The following is a 24,468-nucleotide window of genomic DNA, read 5'->3' as shown; positions in this document are numbered from 1 at the left end:
AAGATATAGAAAAAGTTTTGGAAGCTGATTCTTGTGGTGGAGAATGGTCTGCTTACATCAAAAACAGCTTTGAGATCAGGGAAGGTATATTCTTAAACCAGATATAGACCGAATTCACAAGGGAAAACCTGAACCATTCTGATTCCTTAGATTTTTTCATAGACCAATTCCTTCTGTTAATCCTTCATGGTTTGATTTACTGGGCTTTAGTACCTAATAAGGTTTAGCTCAACATCAACGGTAACAACATGCAAATTACTGACTGTCAAAAAATGATCAGTTAAGAAGGCGGTGGGGGGAAAAACCACTGCCACACAAATCATAGCTAGTCCCTTCTTGAACAAAAAAAAATGGCTGAAAGGCAGCACATTTAACCCAACAAAACTGTCAAAAGCCACTCAGCAAAGTTACAGCCTTTGCCAACATTCAAGCCTGAGTGCAACATACCCAAAATAGCACAATCCATGTTGCACTGTAGCTGCAATCAGAGTTGATAAAGAAAAAGTATTTCAATGGTTCTGAAAGAATTTTACAAGCTGTACCTAAAATAATATAAAGTCTGTGAAAGTTACTGGCTGCTTCTCTCATTCAATCAAGATTAGTTCCCATACTGATAGATTATGGGTTGCATTTATTCTGGTGAACAGACTCCGAATGACAATTGTACAGGCACTGCATTATACGTACTTCAACTGCCTTCCGTTCTATTCATTTCTCTTCCACTAAGTGTTGTGAATGGCTCTCAGCTCATTTTTCACTGTAACAAAACATAGCTGCATGCACACTTCTATAGAGACAGACTGATATCAGGCAGATCTTACCATGTATGTGCCACTGTAAAGCGACGGCGTTGTCGGATGCTTTTATTCACCAGCAACTTTCTGAAAAAGCACGGAGAGTTCCTTGGAGAACTGCGAGGTGAAATTTTTGGAGATGTAGGTCTGTTCCCAGGCACTTTGGGAAGCTCAAGTTCTAAATGCATTTGTTCTTTGAAAGTCCTTATGTAAATATCTGACTCTGGCGTAACAAGTTCCTTAGAAGAATCTTTTGCTGTCATAGCTTAGCTATTATGTTCGCATTTACCATTCAGAAAACATAACAAAGCCTCATCACACAGACATTGCTGCAAATTAAAATGCTGATAAATCGGCAAAGCCTACCCCAGTCATTCACAAGGCTGATTTTGAATGTAGAGGCTGCCTAAAGCAACAGCAGCATGAATTGAAGAATCATAAGTCAGTGTTGTCAGAAAGAGCTTTATCAGCCCAGCTCTCCCTCTGAAAATGCGCCAAAGTGTTTTCTGTGTCAGTAGCCTCCTTGTGGATGTAGCTTGTCTGCAAGCTACACACTGACACTCACTGAATTCATTCAGCTGAACATACCCGCTCATGAAAAATTCATGAGAACTCCCTCTCCTGATCAATCCTTTTCATGTCATAGTTTGGCTTAAATACTTAAAAAAAAATAAACCGGATTTATTTGCATAAACTGACAAAATCAAATTGCTTACAAATACACTACAGAACAATGCTACCTGGTTCAGTCAGGCCCCACAGACCAAATAAAAAAGGCCTTCATTCAGAATTATTCGTTAGCCCTGCTGCAGTAGCTCCACCCTCAACATGCTTATTGGCTCAGCATTATTTTGATATACTCATTCCTACTGGACTTTATTCAGCCCTCCCTTTACACTGTGCATGTGTCAAATTTACATGAATGTTTAAAGAGCATTCTGACACCATCATATCTGTGTTCATCCAGAGTCCCTGATGACGGCACTTCTCAACCAAACCAACATCAGAAGAGTGCTGGAAGAGGGATAGATGGGCAAAGGAGAAAACAAGCAGGTTTAATCCAGAAGAATTAAAAGCAATCAGGAAAGGAAGTAAACAAGCAAACAAAAATCTACCCAAGCCACACAGGCACAGAGCGAAAGCAAGTCATTATAACCTGTAACTTCGGTCCAGCATTCAAAAAAGCACGTTCTATAGTGCAGTGTAGAGCCATACTCATTCCTACCGTAGCACAGGACAAACCCAGCAAATACACACTTCACTCTTCTGACTATATGTGAGCCTACATATCTGAACAAAAACCCGGAGCATCAGGATGGCTGACAATGGATGACTGAAAGGCAGCAGCTAATGCCAAAGGCTGAGAACAATCTGCCAGCTCCACTGTAGGAGGAGAAATTCATCTGAATCCCCGTAAGAATGGGTTTCACAGATTTGTTGGTTTTTTTAAATTGTGATAGTGTCCAGAATACATAGCACAGCTATCGCTTTGAAAGATGCTAAGGAAAAAGATGTGTGGAGAAAAGCTAGTAGTTACATGGATTTCTGGATGCACTGTGCATGCTCACACTGCATTGGTTTGTCTTGGTTTTGACTTTTACATAAGGCCATATGATTCATAATGAAGACTACAGGACCCAAGAAAGGATTAAGGGAAAAATGTCTTGCTTTCTAGTACTGACAATTGTTGGAAATTAAAATGAGATAATACTACAAGCTGAGGAACAGCCAGAACATCCTTTGCACCCAAGCAGGAAATTTGCCACTTTGAGTGTAAATACGACATTATTTTTTAGCATGAGGGGGGAAAAAAAAAGGAGAAAGGAAGAAAGCACCTGTCCAGCCATGCCCGACCTCTCACCTGGAGTTGAATATTTTTGCTTCTGTGGCAATTGTGTAACATACCCCTAGCACCTTTCAGCTCTTCTAGAGCCGTTTTCATTGAGGCTAGTGACAGAAATTCAAAAAGCCTGAGCCTGAATTGATTCAATCTTTGCAGGTTAGTCTAACCTGGCTAGGCAAAATCAGTTTTGTAAATCGGACAGACATCCCAAAAATGCCAGCATACACCTGCAGTGGCTCAGGCTAGATGCCGGGGGGCTCTAAAGCAGTTTCTCAACCTTTTAAGGAGCAAGTACCCCCAACTTCTGAAAATATTAATAAGTACCCCAACATTCATTCCCACAGAATTTTATATTTACAGACTAACATGTGCCATATGTTGGGAAAACAGCTGTGTATAAGGCCATGATATGACAGATGTCTGATCTGGTGTAGATAAGGTTGCCACCTTTTATACCAGGGGTGCACAACTCTAGCGTGTACCTGGGCTAGAGGTCATGTTGGCCAAAGCTAGGAGGGCTAAACACCAAATTATTACTGGGGAATTTAATTTTTTTTAATTGCACCAATTTTTTTGCCATAGTTTTGAGAGGAAAAGAGGGCAAGAGAGAAAGTGCTGGGGTATCTGCGTACCCCCTGCCTGTGTCTCGCATACCCCCAGGGGTACACCTACCACAGGTTGAGAAACTATGCTTTAGAGCAGCCCTCCCATCCCTTGTACAGCACCCAGCCGAGGGGGGCATGGCATTGATAACACAGTGTTTATCACTCCTAACTTAGTGTTTATCACCCCATTAAGAAAACAAACAGAGGCACATTACCAGCTACCTGTTGACTTTGCCTGCTGATTCAGCAGGAACCCTAGCCAGCATGTGGTCTGTTATCTAATACACAGACACCTCCTCAGCAAGGCAGAGGGAAGGGAAGAATTCCTGCTTAGCAGGGAGTGGTGAGGGCAAAGGGGGGAGCAGCCCTTAGTCTTGCTGGAGCTGCAGCCAGGGAGCAGAGGGGAGGGGTCAGCTCTGCTGTGGAGCAGGGAGCCCCACCCAGCCCAGAGAGCATGACAGGATGTTGGGGGAGTCTGATTTATCTTAAACCAGGAAGGGGTCTGGGACAGACATTGCATAAAGTGGTTTGACAAATCAGTTGAGTCTGATACTACATTCAACCAGGTTTATCTCAAACTGATTTTCAGCCATTTTCAAATTGGTTTGTGTGCACTGAACATCTGTTCCGTTACATATTTAAACCAGTTTCTGGTCGCTTAAACCAGTTTATGTGTAATGTCTGTCCCTAGCCCAACAGAGCTCCCAGCACTTTACACAAGCAATCGGTCTTATTCAGCTTTGTTATTCAGAAGAAAAACCTGAAACAGAAAGCAAGTTACAGTCTGAGGTCTCATAGGAAGTTGACTGCAAAATCTGAAAGGCCAGGGCTCTGCTCCCAACTCTTGGTCTGTATCACTACTGACCATTTGCCTTTGTTCCTTGACAGATGGACTCTTGTAAACACTGCTCAGTTCATAGTCATGTAATGATTATTAATAGTTTACCTTGCCATGCTATAAAGCATAAAAGCCTATGACTTGTGGAAACGGCATGTAAATTTAGTCTTAAATCTCTTGCACTTTTTCCTGAGGGTCTGAACCCAGCTAACACACTCTACAAGGCTGACAGCTATCATTAGAAGTCTGCCTCCAACAACAGCCAATGAAAGCCATAAGGAAGTTTGAGAACTGTTCTGATCAGTTAGTAGTAGTAGCACCAGTGCCCAGAAACCAGAATTCCAATGCAGGGATATTCGTTAACATATCATGAAGCAATATAGTCTATGGAGATAGCAAAGCCAAACATTTATAGAATGTAATTGGCACTTAGAAAAATTATTATTTCCAAGCAAATACAAAATCTTTTCTTAAGAGTATTCAAAAAGTAGAAACGAAAAATGAACAGGGATTATTCAACAGCTTAAAACACAGTGTAAGAAAAGTGGTTATGCTATCCTACTGGAAGCGTCATTATTTATGCAATGGATTTCCACTCATGAAGTGCAAGCACCTTCCATGTGATAGCTCAAAGTTTTACCAGTTTCATTTATTAGGAGCCATACATATGTCCTCTATGTTCCTCTTTTTGAAGGCAAAAAGCAAGGCGACCAATTGTCACTCAGCGAGTGGAAATTTCAAATTACTCCAATATCCAACTCCACTGGTGAGAAGAGTGTACTGGATGCTGCCCAATAAATGTTTTACCCACATTCATTACAGTTTGCCTGGCACCTCTACCCCACCTGTGCTTCATTTTTTGTACCACAGCAAGCAGAGAAATAGATGGTCAACAGGCTCCCTTCTTCAACATTTAAGTAGCGCCTATCTGGAGCACAGCTCCAGAACTATTACACTTGGTGATTATTTCCATCTACTGTTCTAATCCTCCTTATCCAAATATAGATTTCTCCTTCTAGCTGTAAGGCTGCTTGTAAACAATCTCACATACAACAGGATCACTTGCAGAGGTGGTGAAGGTAATTTCAGACTATCAGAAACAGAATTAGTACCATAAGCAAGACTCTGTGGAAGCAGCTTTGAGGGATGAGGTACAGAAGAGAGGAGGTTGGAGCAGCAGTCAAAGGACCTAGAAGCGGGGATGGATTAGCATAGATGAATAAGGAAAAATGTCAAAATGTTTCGAAATTGAACAGGTTTCATAATAAGGTTATTATAATAAACTTAGTTTAGAAAAACTGTGGGAAGGAAGTTTCTAAACCAGTGGCGAATGTAGGGGATGCATGTGCTGTGTTCCCTGTTTAGGCAATGGGCAAGGAAGAAGGTAAGAGTGCTGGTGTCCCCCTTGTGAGCCGGCCAGGGAGCAGGGCCACCAGCAAAAGCTGCTGCTTTTTGGTGAGTGAGATCAGCTGCCGAGGGACGCCCTCCCACCCCGGGCCTCTGACTGGGGTTTGTCACGTGTTTCCCACCCCCCCCAAGAGACACCAGTCACCCATGTTCTAAACTACTATATTTTGAGAGTAGCCAAATAGTTGGCAACAAGGACAGGCTGTATTCGCATGTGCTTCTTTTAGCAGATCTATTATTTAAATATATTTTAACTCATATTTTTGAGCAGGATAAAATAAAATGCTGGTGCGGAGCACAACAGTGAAAATCCTGTAGGCTTTGGTAGGAGAGGATGGGTGCTTGGTTGACTCTCTCCTCACAAGGCTTTCTGCCAGTGGCAGAGTAATTGGATGCTTCTTCCATAAGGTACACTTTGTGAAAGCACATTTAGATAAAAATAGTTAGGAAGCTCTTCTCTGTCACTTAGGTCATTGTTCCATCCATACACATTAGCAAGGATGAGTCAAGCCCACAAAAAGAAAAGAAAAAAAAAAAACTGTTCATTTAACAGATGTTGGAAAACTATTTTCTTAACACAACACTACTTTGAGTCCCAAAAGGATAATGCTAACCTGTCAACAAATTAACAAGAGCAATTCAAAGAAATTGCTGCAAGAAGTGATTAAAAAAAGAAATTTAGGAAAACTACATTTTACTATAGAAGAAAATCTTCATTTAAAGTAATATAAGATTTTAGTATTTTATTGGAAAAGAAAGTATTACTGCCATTTTCAATACTCTAAAATCACTTGGGATTGTTAAAATATTATTTTTGCTGGTAATTAGTAAACATTAAAGTACAGCTCTAACTTTGAAAAATGCCACGTTTATATTTTTGTTCAATAGAGCTGCTCCCCAGGTACACACAAAGTATATGTACTTGCTTTCATGACAAAAATAATATTACAATTTTTTTTATTCCTGTTATCCCTGCAAAGCCTTCGGTGCTGAGGGAGTGAGCAAGCAGATTGGAACCTAGCCCTGATGCAGCATCAACAGCAGCATTTGTTCGGTGCCACTCCTTGTAACCAATAAAGTTCTCCTCTGTACCTAGCATGGCAGGCTTATTGGGAGTGGATCTAGATTATGCCTTGGGATCCCCTCAGTTCAGCTAACTAAGGGAGAACACTGCTTGTGCTTCTGACTGAGGGAAGCACCCCAAGTTCTTAAAGTGAGTCAAGTACCCTCGAGGGCTATTAGGCCTGTGCTTCCCAGGGGGTGCCATGCCAGGATCAAGCCCATTCCTGGGTGGTGGCAGCTCTACCCCCCAGGCTAGCGGGTGTGCTCCAGGAAGGGGGTTGGCCAGGCATGAGGCACCCCTATGTGAGTCACTCAGACCCTGGAAGGTGGTCAGGCACAGTGAGGTGGACGGCTCAACGCAGGAGCACCCCCTACTGGCCCACTGCAGTAATGTCCACAGGCATCAAGAAAAGAAGTAGGAAGGCAAGTTAGAAGTGGGGAAAGAAAATGTACATCTATAGTGATAGGGTCAACCCTAAGGATTCCCTCAAAGCTATGCATGGTGACCATATTTACTGTGAAACCCCCAAACTCAATCCCCAGCAGTAGCGCTAGCTTGGAAGCTATGCTGAAGAGCCAAGCATGAGCCCGTCCTACTTTTAGTCAGCATCTAGCCCTTTCCTTTTTTCAATATGCTTGGAACACCCCCATATGTCCTACACAGATGCCCACAATCCCATAATTCCTTGATTCTGCCTTCCAGTTCTTTTGCATCCTACTAACTCTCTACTCCCTGAAGAGACAAATAGTCCACAGCCCAGTTCCTAGAAGTTCATGTGCTCAAAAAATAAGCAGTACAATAAGGATAGATGTTGTGTAGACTTATAGAGTAATGATAGAACCAGGGGAGGGTTGATCACCTGGTTCACGTGGCTCAGCTCTGTTGAAGATCATTTCAAAGGCAACATCAAATATCAACCTAGGGAACCCAAAGACTTCTGTTTTAACTACATGGCACTGGCACTTGATCCGACAGGTGGACATCTACATACAATATCAGAAAAAGACTGAGATTTTCTTTTAGACAGGAGACAGGTCTGGAACATGAAATGAAGGCAGAGCTGTATTTCATCTACATAAAACTGAGATTACCCAGAGATAAGACATAAAAGGGATTCCCAAACTAGAGATTACAAACACAATAGAAATTCAATGACAAGAGAGGGAATCACAATTGGAAGCAAAATCAGAAGCCCAGAAGTGTAAATCAGAAAGGAAGGGGGGGGAGGGGGGGGAAAGAGGCAAGAATCAACAAGAAGAAAAAGTTAAAGTACCACTGGTACAGAGGGAGAGAGAGGGACCTTGTGTGACCCCCACATAAATCTAAAGGAAAATGAAAAGCATATAGAAAGAAGAGAACAAGGAGAAGACAGACACAGCCACTAAGGAATGATAGGATTTCATGCCATAGCTGACTGTGCTGAAGCCAGCTGACAGGTCAAAAAGGATAAGGAAGATGTACTGGCTCTGAGATTTAACTAAAGTGAAGTAACAAAAGGAAATATATTTTTATACAGCCCATAATTATTTTGTGGAACTCACTGCCACAGGAGATTTTAAGGCAGGGGTGGGCAAAATATGGCCCGAAGGCCAGCTCTGGCCCAGCAGCCCATTCTATCTGGCCCACAGGGCCTCTAAAAATTTTAGAAAATTATCTTCCCCTCGCTGCCTGTCAAAAATGACATGCAGACAGTGGCAGCAGGACCCAGTGGGAGCCTGTAGCTGACCAGCAAGGCCAGCCCGGCTCCACCCCGCCCCCACCCCACCTCAGCCTCAAACCAGAAGCCTCTGCGGCTTCTGGCCTTGCAGCCCTGGACCAGCTCTCCCCCCTTCCGTCCGTCCAAGTGGAAAGTAAGGTAAGATTGGATGGAGGGAGGGGGAGGAACTGCTGGAACAGCACAGTGGGCAGGAGCCTCGTGGCACTTCCTAACCCAGGCTGGAAGCGGGAGCAGGGGGGAGCTGCTGCAGCGAGAGGGAAGCAGGGAGCAGTGTGGGCAGGGCAGGGGCCACAGGAAGGATTGAGAGCCACAGGGAGTGGCACTGCAAATGGCAGGTGCCACGGGGAGTGGTGGGAGTGTGGGCCACTCAGCTTCTCCTCACTGGTGCCGACCCAGCTGGGCCTGTCTTGTCCCGAGCAGCACATGGCAAAGCAGCAGCTGGGCCGGCTTTGCTGCACGCTTCTTGGGATGGAATGGGACAGGCCCAGCTGGGTCGGCACCAGCGAGGAGAAGAGGAGGCTCAGCCATCTGATTCAAGTGCCACTCAGGACCAGCCTGGCCCTTACCTCCATCCTGGCTGGTCCCAAGAGGCAAGCAGCTCAGCCACTGCTTCTCTTCGCCAGTGCCGCACTAGCCAGGCCCAGCCCATCCTGAGTAGCACATGGGGAAGCAGAAGGTGGGCCAGCTTTGCTGTGTGCTGTTTGGGTCCAGCACAAGCAAAGTGGCAACTGAGTCGTGTGCTGCTTGGGTTCGGCTCAGCTGAGTCTTGCCTGGCCCAGCCTGAGAGGCATGTGGCAAAGCTGCGGCTTCCACTTACCTCTGCCGGCCTGTCCTGGCCGGTTCCAAGCAGCACAAGGCTCAGCCACCGCTTCGGCCGGGCCCATCTCATCCTGAGCAGCATGCAGGGAAGTAGCGGCTGGGCCGGCTTTGCTGCATGCCGCTTGAGATGCAAAAGGCCCAGCTGAGTTGGCACCAGCAAGGAGAAGTGGCGGCTGAGTCATATGCCACTTGGGACCGGCTGAGACAGGCAGAGTGGAGGTAAGCACAAAGCTTTGCGCAGCTGTTCCCAGAGCCCCGGGGGCTCCTGCCATGGCCTGGGGGACTCTGCCCCACTCACGCTGTGCCCAGCTTGCACAGAGGCCAAGCCAGGAGGCCCTCCAAGTCCAGCATCCTGCTCCTGCCAGGCAGCATCCTCTCATGGGTAGGGCAGCTACGCCCCATCCCACGGAGCTGTGTGGGCCAGGCCAGGCTCCACCTTGGGTGCCACTGGGGGCCCAGCTGCGGTTCAACTCTGCAGAGCTTTGGGGCAACCAACACTCACTCCCCTCCCACCCCCACCTCTGGCTGGGCCAGCCTACACATGGTGCCTCCCCCTGTACCTGCTTTTCCCCCCGCACCTCTCTCTCTCTCTCTCTCTCTCTCTCTTTCCCTATCCCTCCTTCCTTCCCTCCCTCCTCCCCCTCTATGAAGTGTTTTTTATTGTCACCAGGTTTAAAATTTCTAGAAAACCTGGTGTTTACCATAAAAAAGGAACTTTTATGATTATTAGCTAAATTAATATGCAGTGCATCCTGCCATATTACTGCCCCCCCAGTTTTGTTTTTTTGGCATGGTAGCATTCCAGCACCTTACACTCTGTACCACACTTACTTCTTTGGCACTCTGGCCAAAAAATATTGCCTACCCCTGACATAGACCATGTGACAGAGTGTAACTTCCAGTTCCAAAGCCATACTCCCAAAAGGAGTACTTCTAGGGGCAAAAGGAGGGACTTCTGGTGGCAAAGGGTAGGGGTTAGGGGCAGGACTTCTGGCCACAAGATGGGAACCAGGGGGTGGAGCAATTGTCAAGGGGTAGGGCTATCCATGAAGCCCTCGACAGCTCACCAAAATTTGTGAAATGGCCCTCCAGCCAAAATAACTGCCCGGCCCTGTTTCAAGGGCAGACAGTATACCCAGGTTCAAAAATGGATAAAAGAAATTCAAGAATGACAGATCCATTAATAGCTACTAAATACAACAGCCCAAAATGAAACATCTGATATCCCTAAACCAATGATTGGTGATGACAAGGAGGGTATGACAGGGGATGAATTACGCTAGACATGCCCTGTATATAAACTCTGTCTAAAGCATCTAGTACTGACACAGTTGGAGACAGGATAGATGGACCATTGGTCTGACTCATTATAGCACTTCTTAATTTATGTTCAACAGAAACAGTCTTAGTTGTCTGTGATAGAAGATGATGTAGGTTGGAGCTCCTGGGAAAACCTCCAGATAGCGATTGTAAAACCCGTGCTCATAAGTGCAGATATGAAAGGAAAACGGGAGATAAGACTAGAGAGGCAAGTGAGGCCTAAGGTAGTAAAGCACTAGAAACTGGACTAGAGAGCAAGGGCAACAGCTGATGAGAGTGGGCACAAGGGAGATCAGATGGATGGAATGGGATTGGGTCACCAAGTTAAGAAAATTCTGCAGCTGTAGAAAGCAGGGAGAGAACTGTAGGGGAGAAGGGCAAGTCAAGGAAAGGGGAAAGGACTAGTTGTGTTTGACACTTTCTAGCTGGAACAGGTCTTGTGAAAGCAGCAGACAGGAGGGAAGTATTTGAGGAGTGAATAGAAAGTACTGAAAAAAGGCAGCTAGAATTGCATGCGTCAGATCCAACCAAGTTAAACAACTAAGCTGCATTCAGATGAGCGAGCACATGCCTGTTGCAGCATGTCGAAGTAGTTTGAGGCATGTTAGGAATGAAAAAAAATGTTCCCATGCTGCATATTTGCAGTGTGGATGCTCAGTTCGATACTGGGAAATCCCGGTATTAAAAAAAACCAAAACAACAACAACAAGCTAAAGGGACACAGGGCATGCTTCTGAAATGTGCCCTGAAGTGCAGGATGGATCCTCCAGAAAGATGCTCTAGCACCTGGCCAGAGCATCTCTATGCCTGCCGCCTCCCCGGCTCCTCCAGCACACTGCCTCAGCATGCTGGAGCACACGAAGCAGGACAAGGGTAGCAATAGTGACCAGACCAAGGCTCTATCCCAGGTAAGCAGGGATGTGGGTGTGGGACTGGGAAAGGTGGATCCCCTGGCTACCCCACCACTGTGCATGCCCCCTTCCCCTGTCTGCAGCAGCAGCAGGCTGTCAGGGCATTTGTGGCCCAAAGCTGGCAGAGACCCCTGGCAGCACACAGCACTGTGTGAGACCTGGGGTTTCCATGTGGCTTTCGCACAGGATCAGACAAGCTCTTGCCACCACCTGGGGCTCCCAACACTGCATGAAGGAGCCATCAGACTGGGCCACCTCCTGCCTCTATGTGCCCTGCCCACCATCAGGCTGGGCCACCTCCTGCCTCCACGTGCCCTGCCCATTAGGCCGGGCTGCCTCCATGTAAACTACGTGTCATTAAGGCAGGTCACGTCCTGCCTTCATGTGCCCCGCACAACATCAGGCCAGACCAGCTCCATGGAAACAGAAGCCAGCCTGGCCCCATGACATGTGGCTCCTGCCTGTACGTGGTGGCAAGAGCCAATCCAGTTCTGTCTGAAGGCACCTGCCAGCAGGCTGGGCCAGCACTGTGCACCACATGGAGCCCCAGGGTCTCAGGTGGCACCGTGCACCACCGGGGGTCTCTACCAGCAGCAGGCTACAAGCGCCCTGCTGGCCCACTGCTGGCTGCTGCTACAGTGGGGAATATGTAATGTCGGGGGGGACAGGTGGGGGACTCACCTTTCCCATACAGCCCCCCCACCCCTCAACCCCCGCCACAATCCACCCACACACCACGTAACCCCACCCACAAACCACCCCCACCGACCGCCACACAAATCCCACACCCCGCAAGCCCCTGCACAAGCCTCACAGCCCCCAACAAACATCACTCCCACAAACGTCCTCACACCCCTTCCCCCTTACAAATCTCACACCCCACATGCCCAACCACTAGATGGGATGGGACCTGCTGGCGGGAGCCATGGCTGCAGAGGCAACTGCCACACTGCAGCACTGCTCCATGCCCAGTGCTGGGACACGCACCCCAGCAGGGGGGCAGGGGGGGATGGACCACTTCGGAGGTATGATGAGCTGGGGGAAGGGGTGGAGGTGGCAGCAGGGGTATATGTGTGAGAGAGGTGGGGAGTTGAGGATGGGGGAGTGCTCTGGGTAGGAGAGGCCACCACAGCCAGGCTTAGAGTCCCCCAGCCACCCTAGAGCAGCCTGTGCAGGGGGAGTCCAGCCTGGAAGGGAAGAAGCTTGTCCAGCCCAGTCCCTGAGCCCTCATCAAGAGCTTCCCAGAAACAGCATGGGGATTGTTGGGGCCTGGACACAGGCACAGGGAGCAGAGCAGTAAGGGCTAGCACTGCTCAGAGCCACAAAGCAGTGGGTGCTACAGCTGCATCTGGACTCGTGTCCTGGTGCTGCGATGGAGCTGCTGCCAGGAGGGAGCTAGTGGGAGGCAGGCCAAGGCTGTGGGTAAGGAGTATGGGGCAAGGGCATGGGCAGGAGCAGGGCACTGGTATCTCAGTGCTGGCTCAGTGCTCCACACTCTCAAAGGTGGCAGGGGCAGCTCTGATTTTTCTGATAAAAAAAAAAAATCAAAAGCAAATGCCAAAGTGTACTGATATTTAGAATTCATTTTATTACGAGGGAGGCACTGATAGGGTTCCAAATTGCTTAAAATTGTAAATATATCAATAAAACATTGCCCAACTGAGCTCTCTAGATATAGTGGCATTTCATTTTAATTGTGGAAGAATGCAAATTTTAGGTATTTGAATGAGAGAATTTGGGTTTTGTAGCAAAGAATTTGAAAATTTTAAACGGGGAACACCAGGATCCCTGCTGGTGAGGCAAGTGGCAGGAGCCAGACAGTGGAACCTGCCCAGGGACAGCACCAGGGATTCAGCTGGAGGGCAGATGAAGTGGCTGGCCTTCTTGCCATTTCGGGTTAGGAAGACAATCTTCAACACTTCAAAGCAGGACACTGCAATGAACACATCTTCCAGGCGATAACTGCCCAGATGGCAGAGCGGGGGCACCAGAAGACATGACAGCAGTGCCATCTGAAGACCAGTTGTGCACCCATGGCCCACTGGCAGCTCGCCCAGAGGTGCTGGAGCCTCTGCTGTAGTGTCCATACCACAGTCCAGGTCTGGCAGGCACACAGCCATGGAGCTGCAGGTCCAAGGGGGTGGATGCTGTCACACATAGGGCTGTGCAAAGCTTTGGGTGGTGATTCAATTCAGAGATTTGGCCCAATTCGGTGCCCAAATCTGCAAATGTGAATCAAATCAGGGGAACAATTTAAAGGTCTGAATTGATTCAAAGCTCTCCAAATCTTCAGAAAAGATTAAAAAACTTTGATAATTCAGGCAGCCCCTGGTGGCTGCAGCAGGGAGATGCAGCTGACTCTGAGCTGGTAAGTACTAGGGACAGGGGTGGGGATCATAAGGAGACCCCTGCAAGCCCCCCCCAACACCCCATGGCTGCTCTGCCTACCCCAACTCAGTACTTAAATAAAAAAAAAATGTCCCTGTGCTCACCAGGTGCTGCCAAGTGTGGGGGGGTGATCCCTGCTGCCCCCCCCCCCACTGCACAGGGGGCTCTGCACAAGGTCCCTGACTCCCCCTCCCCCCCCACTCTCCCAGGCCAGCTCCAGTCCTTTAAGAAAAAAACAAAACAAAGCAAAAAACAAGAAAATCTCTGGGACTCATCGCTTCTGCAGCAGCCTTGGGGCTTCATGGGCTTGTGCAGAGCCCCCCCACATGGCAGGAGACAGTGGGGATCAACCCCCACTGGCAGGAGTGGTGAGTCTGGGGGTTTTCTCAGGGTTTTTTTTTCCTTAAAGAGCCAGAGCTGGCCTGGGTGCAGCACCTGTGAGGGGGTCAAGGGAGAATGGAGGAGCAAGGGGGGGCAGCATGGGGTAATGGGGAGTGGCAGGGATCGCCCTCCCTGCATCGGGGTTTGTTTTTTTTAAAGCAGCACCAAATCTCTGAATCAGATTCAGCCGAATCCAATTGGGACTGTGATTCGAATCACCAAATCAAATCACTGTCCCCTGAAAACCGACCAAATCCGAAGCCAATACTAGCCACTTCGCACAGGCCTAGCTGCAGGTCACAGCGAAGCAGTAGCCCTCACTGCCAGACTGCTGAAGTGAGACAGGGTGCAAGGGCCACTCCAGGTGAGGGCTTCTTCAGCATTCTAGCTGGCACAAGAGACTAGTGTCTCCAGATACCAACCGGCTGGCCCTCAGATGTTCCTGAGAGCAAGTAGCCCTGAGCTGCTCACCAGGGCAGCTTTTTACACTGCTGTGCTGGCCCCAGCCTCTAGCTTCTCCTGGCTGAAGATCCAAGAGGAGCTGGGCAGGGTCAGTTTGCTCCAAGTGGTACAATTTACCCCACACCAAAGTGCAGATTCAGGCATGTGCACTGAGGCAGAAATCTCTGGCACAAATTTGTGCCACTGCTGTTTAAGCTGCTGCAAGCACATGTTCCCCTAGAGTTTAGGAAGGAATATGGGAGGAAATTAATGCATTTGTAATGGAGAAAGTCAGCCTTGTCACTGGATTTCTGCCAGAGGAATTCTTCAATGCAAGGTAAGGGGACACAGAAGCAAATGTTGGGGGTGAGGGGGATGGGAATTGAGCAAGACAGTTTGAGGCAGAGGAGAATGAATCCTGGAGAGAATAAATCACTATTTTAATGAAAGGAAAAGAAGGTCAAGAACAGATGAAAGTCAGTGGCGTTAGACTATTAGTCACATAAGGCTGAGTGACAACAAGGGAAGATGATGCTAAAGAAAGCTGGGTAGATGGTTAGAGAAGAGCTCAGCAAAAGAGATCATAAAAGAAACACCACTTGAAGAAGACCAAGTCAAGCAAACAGCCCTTTTGATGAGTGGCACAACTCAACTGCAGTTGCTGGTCAAATAAAGTGAAGGTGATGAAACATGCAGCTAAGGGGTTAGATGAATCATGAACACAGGATCAGTGTGAGGACCTAAAGAAAGAACCGGAAATCAATGAGTAGCACAGATGGGAAGGAATTAGGTACATGACAGATGATAAAATTGAAAGGGCAGAGACAAAGGAATTGGACACAATGTTCAAAGGAGTAAGAGCAGCAAGAATAGGAGATAAGGAGCCCAATACTCCACTGTAGGCTGCTCCATACTGGGAGAGAGGAAGCAATGTTAGACACAGGGATCCCTGTGAGAGTCATGAACTGGGGAGAGCAAAATATGAAGAGATAACAAGATACTTCTAAATATGACGATCAGGAGAAAGCAAGAGAAGTGGAAGAGAAGACAAGGGAAGGAAAGACACCTGTGAGGTTAAAAATCTTAGCATGAAGGAAGATATATATCAAAATGATGCAGGAAGAAATCAGAATTGAGGCCAATATAGGGTTTGAATGGAGAACACAGATGAGTGCAAATGAGACACTGCAAAACATGGGTGTGCTAAGTGCCACATGAGTGACAAGGGGACAAAATGTTTAAAAATAAATAAATAATGCTGTGAAGGTACACTTATATAGCCCCTCCTCACACTGCTGAAGTGCGTTTCCCCACCCTACTGGGGAGTTAGCTTTGCAGTCCCCTTTCCAAGTACAACCGTACTTTGAGCACGACCAGTACTAGTTTTGTAGGGCTCCTATGAAATATACACACAACCAAATTATTTGAAACTGCACCAGGGGTTCTCTTTAGAATGGAAAAGCTATTGAAATACAATTTTAAAAATGTGCTTCATATTTTTTCCTCTTTTCTACTTTTTTTTTTTTTTTTAAATCAGGCCCAAGTTGCACAGTGAATGCATTCTGCTGATAAGTACTGTTGGCAAAATATGTAGTGGGAACACAATTAGTCTGTTTCTGAATTCAAGAGTGTTAATTCTACCAGTCTTAGTCCTGAATTTACTGTCAGCTCTGTTTAAGAAAAAAAACCCCAGCCAATCTGACAAAATAAGCCCCTCTTCATAAACTCAAATGGAGGCAATGTATTTTTGTTTAAAAAAGCCACTCATACTAAACTTCCCTACCTTTATAAAAATAATGTCATCTCTGGTTCTCCCACTCCAGTAACTACTTTTAAAAGCTTGGTTTATTTGCACTGGGCCTGAACAATATGAATTGTGTCAAAAAGCAGCCAATTAACCATGCCTGACTACAATATGGTAAGGGAAAAGCATGCTGCAGAATAATCAAGTCCTAAATCATGAGGTACTTACCTAGTGTATAAAAACATAAAAATGGAATTGCAAAAGTGTTTCAAGTAAGCCAGAAGAAGCTGCTGCCAAAAAAAGAAATCTTAATAGTGTGTTGCTTTATGAGACTCTGAGCAATATCCAACTTATGAAATAGACTTTTGGGCTAAGGAATGGAAGTCTTTCTGAACACGGGGTTTACATTTTTTGTTCTGTTGAGAATAAATAAATACAGTTTTTATTTTTATTTAGTTTTTCTTTACAAAAACTGCTGTTCCCTAGGCTAATGCTTTTGGAAAGCAGCTCCACTAAAGAATCTGTACAGCAAGTTAAGGGATTACATTTTATTGAAAAAAATATGGTGGTTAATGAGAAGCTGCAGTATCTCTACAGTTCCTAAGAATATGCACTCTTCAGTGTCAGCAAGAAAGAGATTACCCAAGTAGAGAAAGAATCTGTTAGATTTCTTTAGGCTAATAACAATTCACTGTAATTTCCATAACCACAAGATGATGAAACTTTGGTATTTAATTTAGTGCTGTAAGTTAAAACCAATATTCCTATTCTCATGGAGTTAAGTGAGCTCAAATTTTTAGAAAGAGTGGTGCCTTTTTGCAGAAGATGTAAAGACAAACCACTGTGGAGTGTTATAAATGGTCACAGAAGGCACAGAGCCATAACACACAGTAAACACTTTGTTCTGTAGTATAAAAAGAGCTGCAGGCAAGTGAGAAAAAGAAGCCACTGGAAAAGGTTGTCCTTATATTTATCTTAAGGAAATATAATTCCAGTAAGGAAATTATCCAAATTTCAATGCTTTTACTGAAGACCGATCAGGGTTTATTCTGCTTTTTTTAGCAATAGTTGTTTGGACTCTTGAGATTTCATAGACTAGATCCAGTTCTCTTCTTATACACTATGGACAGAAGTTACAGATAAACCGGTTTAAGTGATCAGAAACTGGTTTAAACCTGTAACAGAACATAAGTTTGGTGCACATAAACCAGTTTCAAAATGGCTAAAACTGGTTTACAATGAGCCTGGTTGACTGTAGTATCAGACTTAACTGATTTTGGCCAAACCAGTTTATGCAACTTCTGTCCCAGTCCCCTTCCTGGTTCAAGTTAAACCAGAGTCCCCCAGCATGCTCTACAGCCCTGGACTGGGCTGTGCTCTCTAGTTCAGAGAGCAGAGCTGGCCCCGCTTTTCTGCTCCCTGGCCGCAACAGGGGCAGGGACATGGCCAGACATGTCCTAGCGTGGTCCCGTTACAGCAAAGTGGTCAGAGAGGGAATTAATTCTTCCCTCCTTCCCCTTCCCACCGCAGCCAGGGTCTGCCTGTCTGCAAACAAGCAGAGAAGGCAGAAGCTGGCCGGGGCTGGCAGATCCCCACCTGCAGTCCCCAGGGTCAGAAGGGACGGAGGGAGGAATTTACCCTCTCCCTCCCCACTTCACCTTAACAGGATCGTGCCACCCCACCCCTGCCACAGGAGCAACAAGGGGATGGGGAGGGGCAGCAGCCTCTGTCAGATTACCCAAGAGGGGGTCTATTTCACCATCCCTTCCCTGTCCCACCAGCAGAGACTGCAACCATCCCAGCATGCCCCTGTTAAGCCTAAAGGGGCAGGGAGGGAGTTAATTCTCTGCCCCTCCCACCACAGGACCGCAGCCAGGGCAGAGTAGCCCACCTCCTTCCCCCCGCCACTGATGGGGGGGGGGGCTGCTCTCTGCAGTGCTAAAGCTCTTCGCATTCCACCCCCCACCATGAGGTGGATTCTGTGCAGTGCTGAAGGGACTCTTCCCCCTCTTCCTTTCCCCCAACCACCACCACGGGGCAGGGAGGAAGCTCTGTGCAGTGTTGCCCATCTTGGCTCAGCCCAGCCCATCCCATCCTGGGCTTTGGGAGCAGCTGTCACCGAACTGCAGCTGCTGAGGTGGACCCCACCCCTGCAGCCCACTCTAGTGCTGGTTGAGACAGCCGCATGGTGGGGCCAGACCAAGCCAGAGGCAGGGCTTTCCTCAGCAGCTACAGCTCAGTGACAGGGAAGCCAAGCCCCGACAGTGAGAGCAGCCTGGCCTAGCATGCTGGCTGAGCAGCAGGCTACCCGGGTCATCTCAGAGGCACAGGGGTGACTTGTGTTTCTGCAGCCAGCCCCCACAGTGGGTGGCTGATGGGCTCTGGGCCCACCAGTGCCTCCAATCCAGCCTGGGTAGCTCACTGCCTAACCAGCTGCCACCCATGTGTGCCAGACCAAGCTGCTTGACACAGGCCTCACCAGTGCTGAATAGAGCAGAAGAATCACTTCCTTGGATTTGCGAGTGACACTCCCATTAAGACAATATGCTGTAGGCCTTTCTGCAAAAAGAGCACACTGTTGGCTCATATTCAGCCTACGGTACACTGAAACCTCCAGGTCCTTCTCTGCAGTACTGAAGTCTAGCCAGTTATTTCCTAGGCTGCATTTGTGCATGCAATTATTTTCTCCTAAGTGCAATACTTTGCACTTACCTTGTTGAATTTCATCTAGTTAATTTGGGCAATTCTCCAGACTAAGTCACTCTGGATCCTAGCCCTGCCTTCTAGAATGCCTGCAACTCTACACAACTTGGTGTTATCCACAAATCTGCTAAATGTGCACTCAATTCCATCATCCAGATCATACATGAAGATGATGTTGACCAATGCCAACAGGACAGACATCTGGGGAATCCCACTTAATACCTCCCCCCAACTAAATATTGACTTTGATCAGAGGCGATGTGTAGGGGGTGTACGTGGGTGCACGTGCACCCGCCTGAGTGTGGTGCTGCACCCCCTGCAAAAAAGGTGCCACCAACACTGTTGCCACTGCCGGTGGTGCCTGCAGGTGGTCACCAACCCCTGATTGGTGCTCGCCATCCCCCACCAGCATCTTCGGGAGCTTTGTGCTTACTGCCGCTGGGCTCTGACCACCATGTTCCCACCACTGCCAGCATAGCCATGCCCCCACCAGCCACTGGGGGCATGTGCCATTCATGAGCTTGATGATCCAACAAGTTTTGTATTTACCTTACTGTACTTGGATCTAGTCTGTGTGTCCTTAGTTTATTAATGAGAATATCATGAGACACAAGTCTTGCTAAAAATCAAGGTATATCATACCTACTCTTCTCCCACCATCCACAGAACAGAAGGGCAAGATTCTCTAGCTAGGAACATCTTGGTCAGAGTCCCAGCAAGAGCACTGTAGGACCCTCCCCAGTTAAAATCCCCAACCTTAACTCCAGCCAGGTTCCAGTGCTTCTGAAGGTAGAAAAAAAACAAACAAACCTTGACACATGTAGCAGTATGACAGGAAAAATAATCTCCTGCTCCCATATGGCAACCAGCAAAGTGGAGAAGCATGAGAAATACCCATGGCGTAGCATTGGCACAGTTACTCCAGATCATCCCTGATCAAGTGCTCATCCAGCCTCTTCTTAAATACCTCCAATGATGGAGATTCCACAACTTTTCTAGGCAGTCTATTCCACTGCCTCACTGCTCTAACAGTGAAGTCATTTTTTCCTGATATCCAATTGAAAATTACTCTGCTGCAACTTCAAGCCGTTGGCCTGCATCCTCCTCTCTGCAGCAAAGAAAAAGGTGTTTCCCTCTTGTTTATAGCAGCCCCTCAAGTATTTGAAGACTGCTACCATATCTCCTCTTACACACCTTTTCTGAAAGCTCTCCTCATATAACTTACTTCCAAGACCTTTATTTATCATTTTTGTCACCCACCTTTGGGCCCTCTTGAAATTCTCCATGTCCTTTTCTAAATGTGGTGATTAAACTGGTCCTGCTTTGAGCAGGCAGTTGGACTAGATGACCTCCTGAGGTCCCTACTGAGCCTAATTTTCTATGATTCTGTGAAAATTGCACAATATACTCTAGGTGAGGCTTAACCAGTTCCAAACAGAGAGGCATTATTGCCTCCTCTGTCTTTCACCTAATGCTTCTATTGATGCATCCTAAAACTGTATTTTCCTTTTGTGCAGTTAAATCACACTGCAGATACATATTGAGTATGTGATCTACCAAGACCCCAAGATCCTTCTCCATAGTGCTGCCATGCAGCCAGGTGTCAAGCATTTTGTATTTGAACTTTCGATTACTCTTCCCAAGGCGTGACACCTTACATTTGGCAGCACTGAATTTTATCTTGTTAGCTCCAACCCAGCTTTCCAGTCTGTCAAGATCCTTCTGATTTATGTTCTTGTCCTCCAACATGTTTGCAATCCTTCCCACTTTCATGGTGTTTGGAATTTGCTCAAGAAGCTCTCTACTCCAGCAGCTAAATCATTAATAAACACATTGAACAGCACTGGGCAGAGGACAGATCCCCATAAAACAGCACTCAAGAACCTCCTGCCATTACTGGATTTCATACTTCTGCCATTACTGGATCCATGTCATTACTTCTGACTTCTTCCTTATCTCAGCTGCCAACTCCTCTGTCACCTGGTAGCCACCTCTATTCATGAAGACTGAAGTAACAAAGGCATTATATGCTTCAGCCATCTCCATCATGCACAAATTGATTTCTCTCTGCATTCTGGAAGGGACCCATGATTTCTTTGATCTTATACTCTTCCCAAGCACTATGACCAAATTTCCACTTTTTGTAGGATCCCTGAGTTTCAACTGATTGATGAGATCACCGTCTAGCCAGGCTAGCCTCCTGTTGCCACTGGCCTGCATCATCCCCTGGTGAGCTGCCAGGGCAGGCTGCACCCAGGAAGCTACCATGGCAGGGCAGGGTTGTGTCATGCCACCACCTGAACCCAGCATGAGGCTGGAGCTTGGGTCACCTGGGCAGAGAGCAATGAAGAGGCAACTGGAGTAGAGTGGGATGCTTACCTGCTCTGTGCTCTAGAGGGTGCAGGGTGGAGTGGGCCAGGCACATGGAGTGAAGCAGAGCCAGTGGATGGGAAGGCAAAGTTTGTGCAAGGGAAAAGCAGAAAGTTGGAAGTTAATCAAGAGATGGGCTGACCTAGCCCACCCCTCCCTGCACCATGTCAGGATTTCAAAATGATTGGGGTGGAGGGGCACTGCCCCACATGGCTGAGCCAGAGATACATGAGGGACTCCGTGGGGGCAGTAGTTAGCCTGGGCACTGCTCCTCCTGTCTGGGGCAAGGTATTTGGCACCCCCTTGAACATAGTGCCTGGGGCAGTCTCCCAGTTCCTACAGCCAGCTCTGTAGTGAACTATCCCACCACATCTCTGTAATCTAAATTATATCACAGTTCCTCAACTGTACTAAAGCTACCAATCCTTCCTGTTTATTCCCCATTTTCCTTGCATTAGTATATAAACACTTTAGATATCAAACTGACTGTCCTATTTTCTCCCTGAGAACATTTTCAAGGCTTCTACTCTTTGAATGCCTAGATGCTACCCAACTCACTTATACATAATTACCACCTCACCCCAAGTTTAGGACTTTGTAATAATTGAATAGATTGCTGCCTGGAGTTTTCTGCAATAAAAACCAAGTTCAGAATGCAGGTGGAAAATGTACAGGTTAGTAATACTGACAGTAATCCTGGACCGGTTCATATTCCCATTTGCTACCACAAATAATGAAGTATCAGGATGAGCAGTGCAACAGAAGAAAATGTGGTTGCATCTCTTTCCTGAATACTTTTAGTATTTATGTTATGAAACAATTTCTTATAGTGCTATGTTAACACCAGTTTCTACCTTTTTCTTAAGGGTATTTAGGCTGATTTTTATCAGCTGCTAGAGATAACCCTATTCCGTAAAAGGGTGACATAAAAGGCATGAAGTAGTTACCTTATTCAAAGTGGACATTTCAACAAATTTGACCCTTTTCATTTGAAATATTAGACAATTCTAACAACTTCCTTTATTATTAATAGTGGATAATCACAGTTGTCAAGGTAAGATTTCAGCTGCTTACAGAGTCTCTTCTGAGGCATGCAGAGCTATAGATGTATATTTTAGAAGTGAGCTCGATAAGCAAACTTACTTTTAGACCAAAATGTGTGTGGCCACTCCAAAGACTGGAGATTTCAATGCAGTAACCAAATGTGGGCAGCTACAGTGAGACAGTACCACAGAAGAAAAGTATTTGCCTGGAATGACAGGCATTTTTCTCTCACCTGTATGAGTATCCCAAGTCACCAGGGTGCCTATTCTGAGACAGTTAACCAAGCTTGTAATTACCAGCAGTTGCAATAGGGGTTACCATGATAAGGACATTTCAACATTCTTTTTACACAAGTCATATGACAGGTCATTTCGAAACAATATTCTAGGAGGTAAAATCTAGGCAGTCTACAGTGTAGATCGGGGTGCTCAACCTTCAGCCCATGAGCCAAAATGTGGCTCGCAGGGCCTCAGAATCCAGCCCACAGGGCTCCCAAATGATCAGGAAATTTGGTAGTGGGGAAGCAGTAGCAGTTAATACTGCTACCTCTCCTCACTGCCCAAATCCCATACACCATATGGTGGGTTGGAGCCGGGCCATGACATTCCTGCTCCATGACTGGATCAAAGTCAGGCCATGCCCTCTTCCCTTCACACAGCCAGATTGGGACCAGGCCACACCTCATCCCCTGGTTTGGGGATGGTCCATGCCCCACCCCCTGCAGGTCTAAGCCACATCCCCTTCCCTTCACCTAGCCAGGTTGGGGCCAAGCTACGCCATCTTCTCCCTGTGGAGCCAGGTCATGCCCCCTCCTGCTGCTTGGCTGGTTTGGGGCCAAGCCACACCCCCTCCCAGCAACAGGGATGGGCCATGCCCCCTCCCCTATGAAGCTAGATCAGGGCTGGGTCATGGTCCTTCTCTACCCCTCCCCCTCTTCACAGGGCCAGTTTGGGATTGAACTAAGCCCCATTCCCCTACATAACCAGAAAAAAAAATTAGGAAAACGTTAAAAAAAATTCTCTCACTAGGATGGTGAAGCACTTGAACAGGTTACCTAGAGAGGTGGTGGAATTCCCATCCTTGGAGGTTTTTAAGGCCTGGTTCAACAAAGCTTTGGCTAGAGTGATCTAACTGAGGACAGTCCTGCTTTGAGTAGGGGTTGGACTAGATGACCTCCTGAGGTCCCTTTGATTCAAGGCCAGGCTGCCCCTGCCACCCTTCACACAGCCAGATGGGTTCCTGCTACACTTGCTCTGGTGCTGCATTGGATCTACCAGCCAGATCTGGTTCACAGAGGGACCAGGCACTGCCCATCCTACCTGCTGGATAAAAAGGTTGAGCACCGGTGTACATAATTTTCTGGGGGAAAAAAACAGGACAACTGAGTTAGTATTATGAATATTGAATAAATGTCAGTATCTTTAGTTTTCATACAAACATAAAACAAACATAGTATAAACACAAGCATGAACAGGATAAAGCAATGTTCTCACTGATAAAAGAACAATCGCACATAACTGATTCGAGCATCCACTTGATCAAATTGTTCATGCTCTCTGCCATCCTTCCTACTCTTTGGAAATTATATTTTAGTTCCACCTACCATTTATAAATTAAATTGAAGGGAAGTTGGTCTGTAGAGTCTGACTTATGCAAGGAGAAATTATATTTAATTCAGTAAGCAGTGATGGGCTGAACTTATAAATTCAGAGGTCTGGTAAGGCTAAATCTGTTCAGTCTGGAAATCAAGCTGAAAAGATCTGGAACAGGGAAGGCTGGGGAAAAAAAGACTTCCTTTCAGATTTTTTAGTTCATGAGCTATATGTACCCTAAGCTAGTAGTGGGGAAAATCAGTGCAAAAGAAAACATAGCCTGTTGTGGGGAAATGGAGGAGGGGAGGGAAGGGATGGGGGGGCAGACCAAGGCCCTCACACTGAGGGATCGAGTGGGGCTGGGGTAGGCACTGCACAGCTGGGCCGGGGTGCGGGACTGATCTGCATGCGGGGAGAAGGGGTGGTTCCCACCACTGCGCACACCCCGGGGGAACATGAGGAGCATGTGCCCCCAGATCTGCACACAG

The 24,468-nt window shown here is 46.9% G+C and overlaps 1 protein-coding gene across 3 annotated transcripts in view; it reads right to left on the bottom strand.

Annotated features, from left to right (window-relative positions):
- The window catches only part of PDE4B (phosphodiesterase 4B), a 388,611-nt gene that overhangs the window by 282,003 nt on the left and 82,140 nt on the right, over positions 1-24,468 (bottom strand). For 2 of the 3 annotated variants that reach the window (XM_090047509.1, XM_090047514.1), the window contains exon 1: positions 822-1,292. The exons of the other annotated variant lie outside the window; for it this stretch is intronic. In XM_090047509.1, the coding sequence (XP_089903635.1) occupies positions 822-1,057 (236 nt within the window). In that variant the 5' untranslated portion in view covers positions 1,058-1,292. Of the gene's footprint in view, positions 1-821; positions 1,293-24,468 lie in introns of those variants that run through there. 3 annotated transcript variants of the gene reach the window in all.

The sequence above is a fragment of the Crocodylus siamensis genome, chromosome 5 (assembly GCF_052110815.1).
Source record: "Crocodylus siamensis isolate JL-2025a chromosome 5, ASM5211081v1, whole genome shotgun sequence".
NCBI classification, from domain to species: domain Eukaryota; kingdom Metazoa; phylum Chordata; order Crocodylia; family Crocodylidae; genus Crocodylus; species Crocodylus siamensis.
Note: the sequence above shows the minus strand (reverse complement) of the source record. Positions and strands in the feature narration are given on the sequence as shown.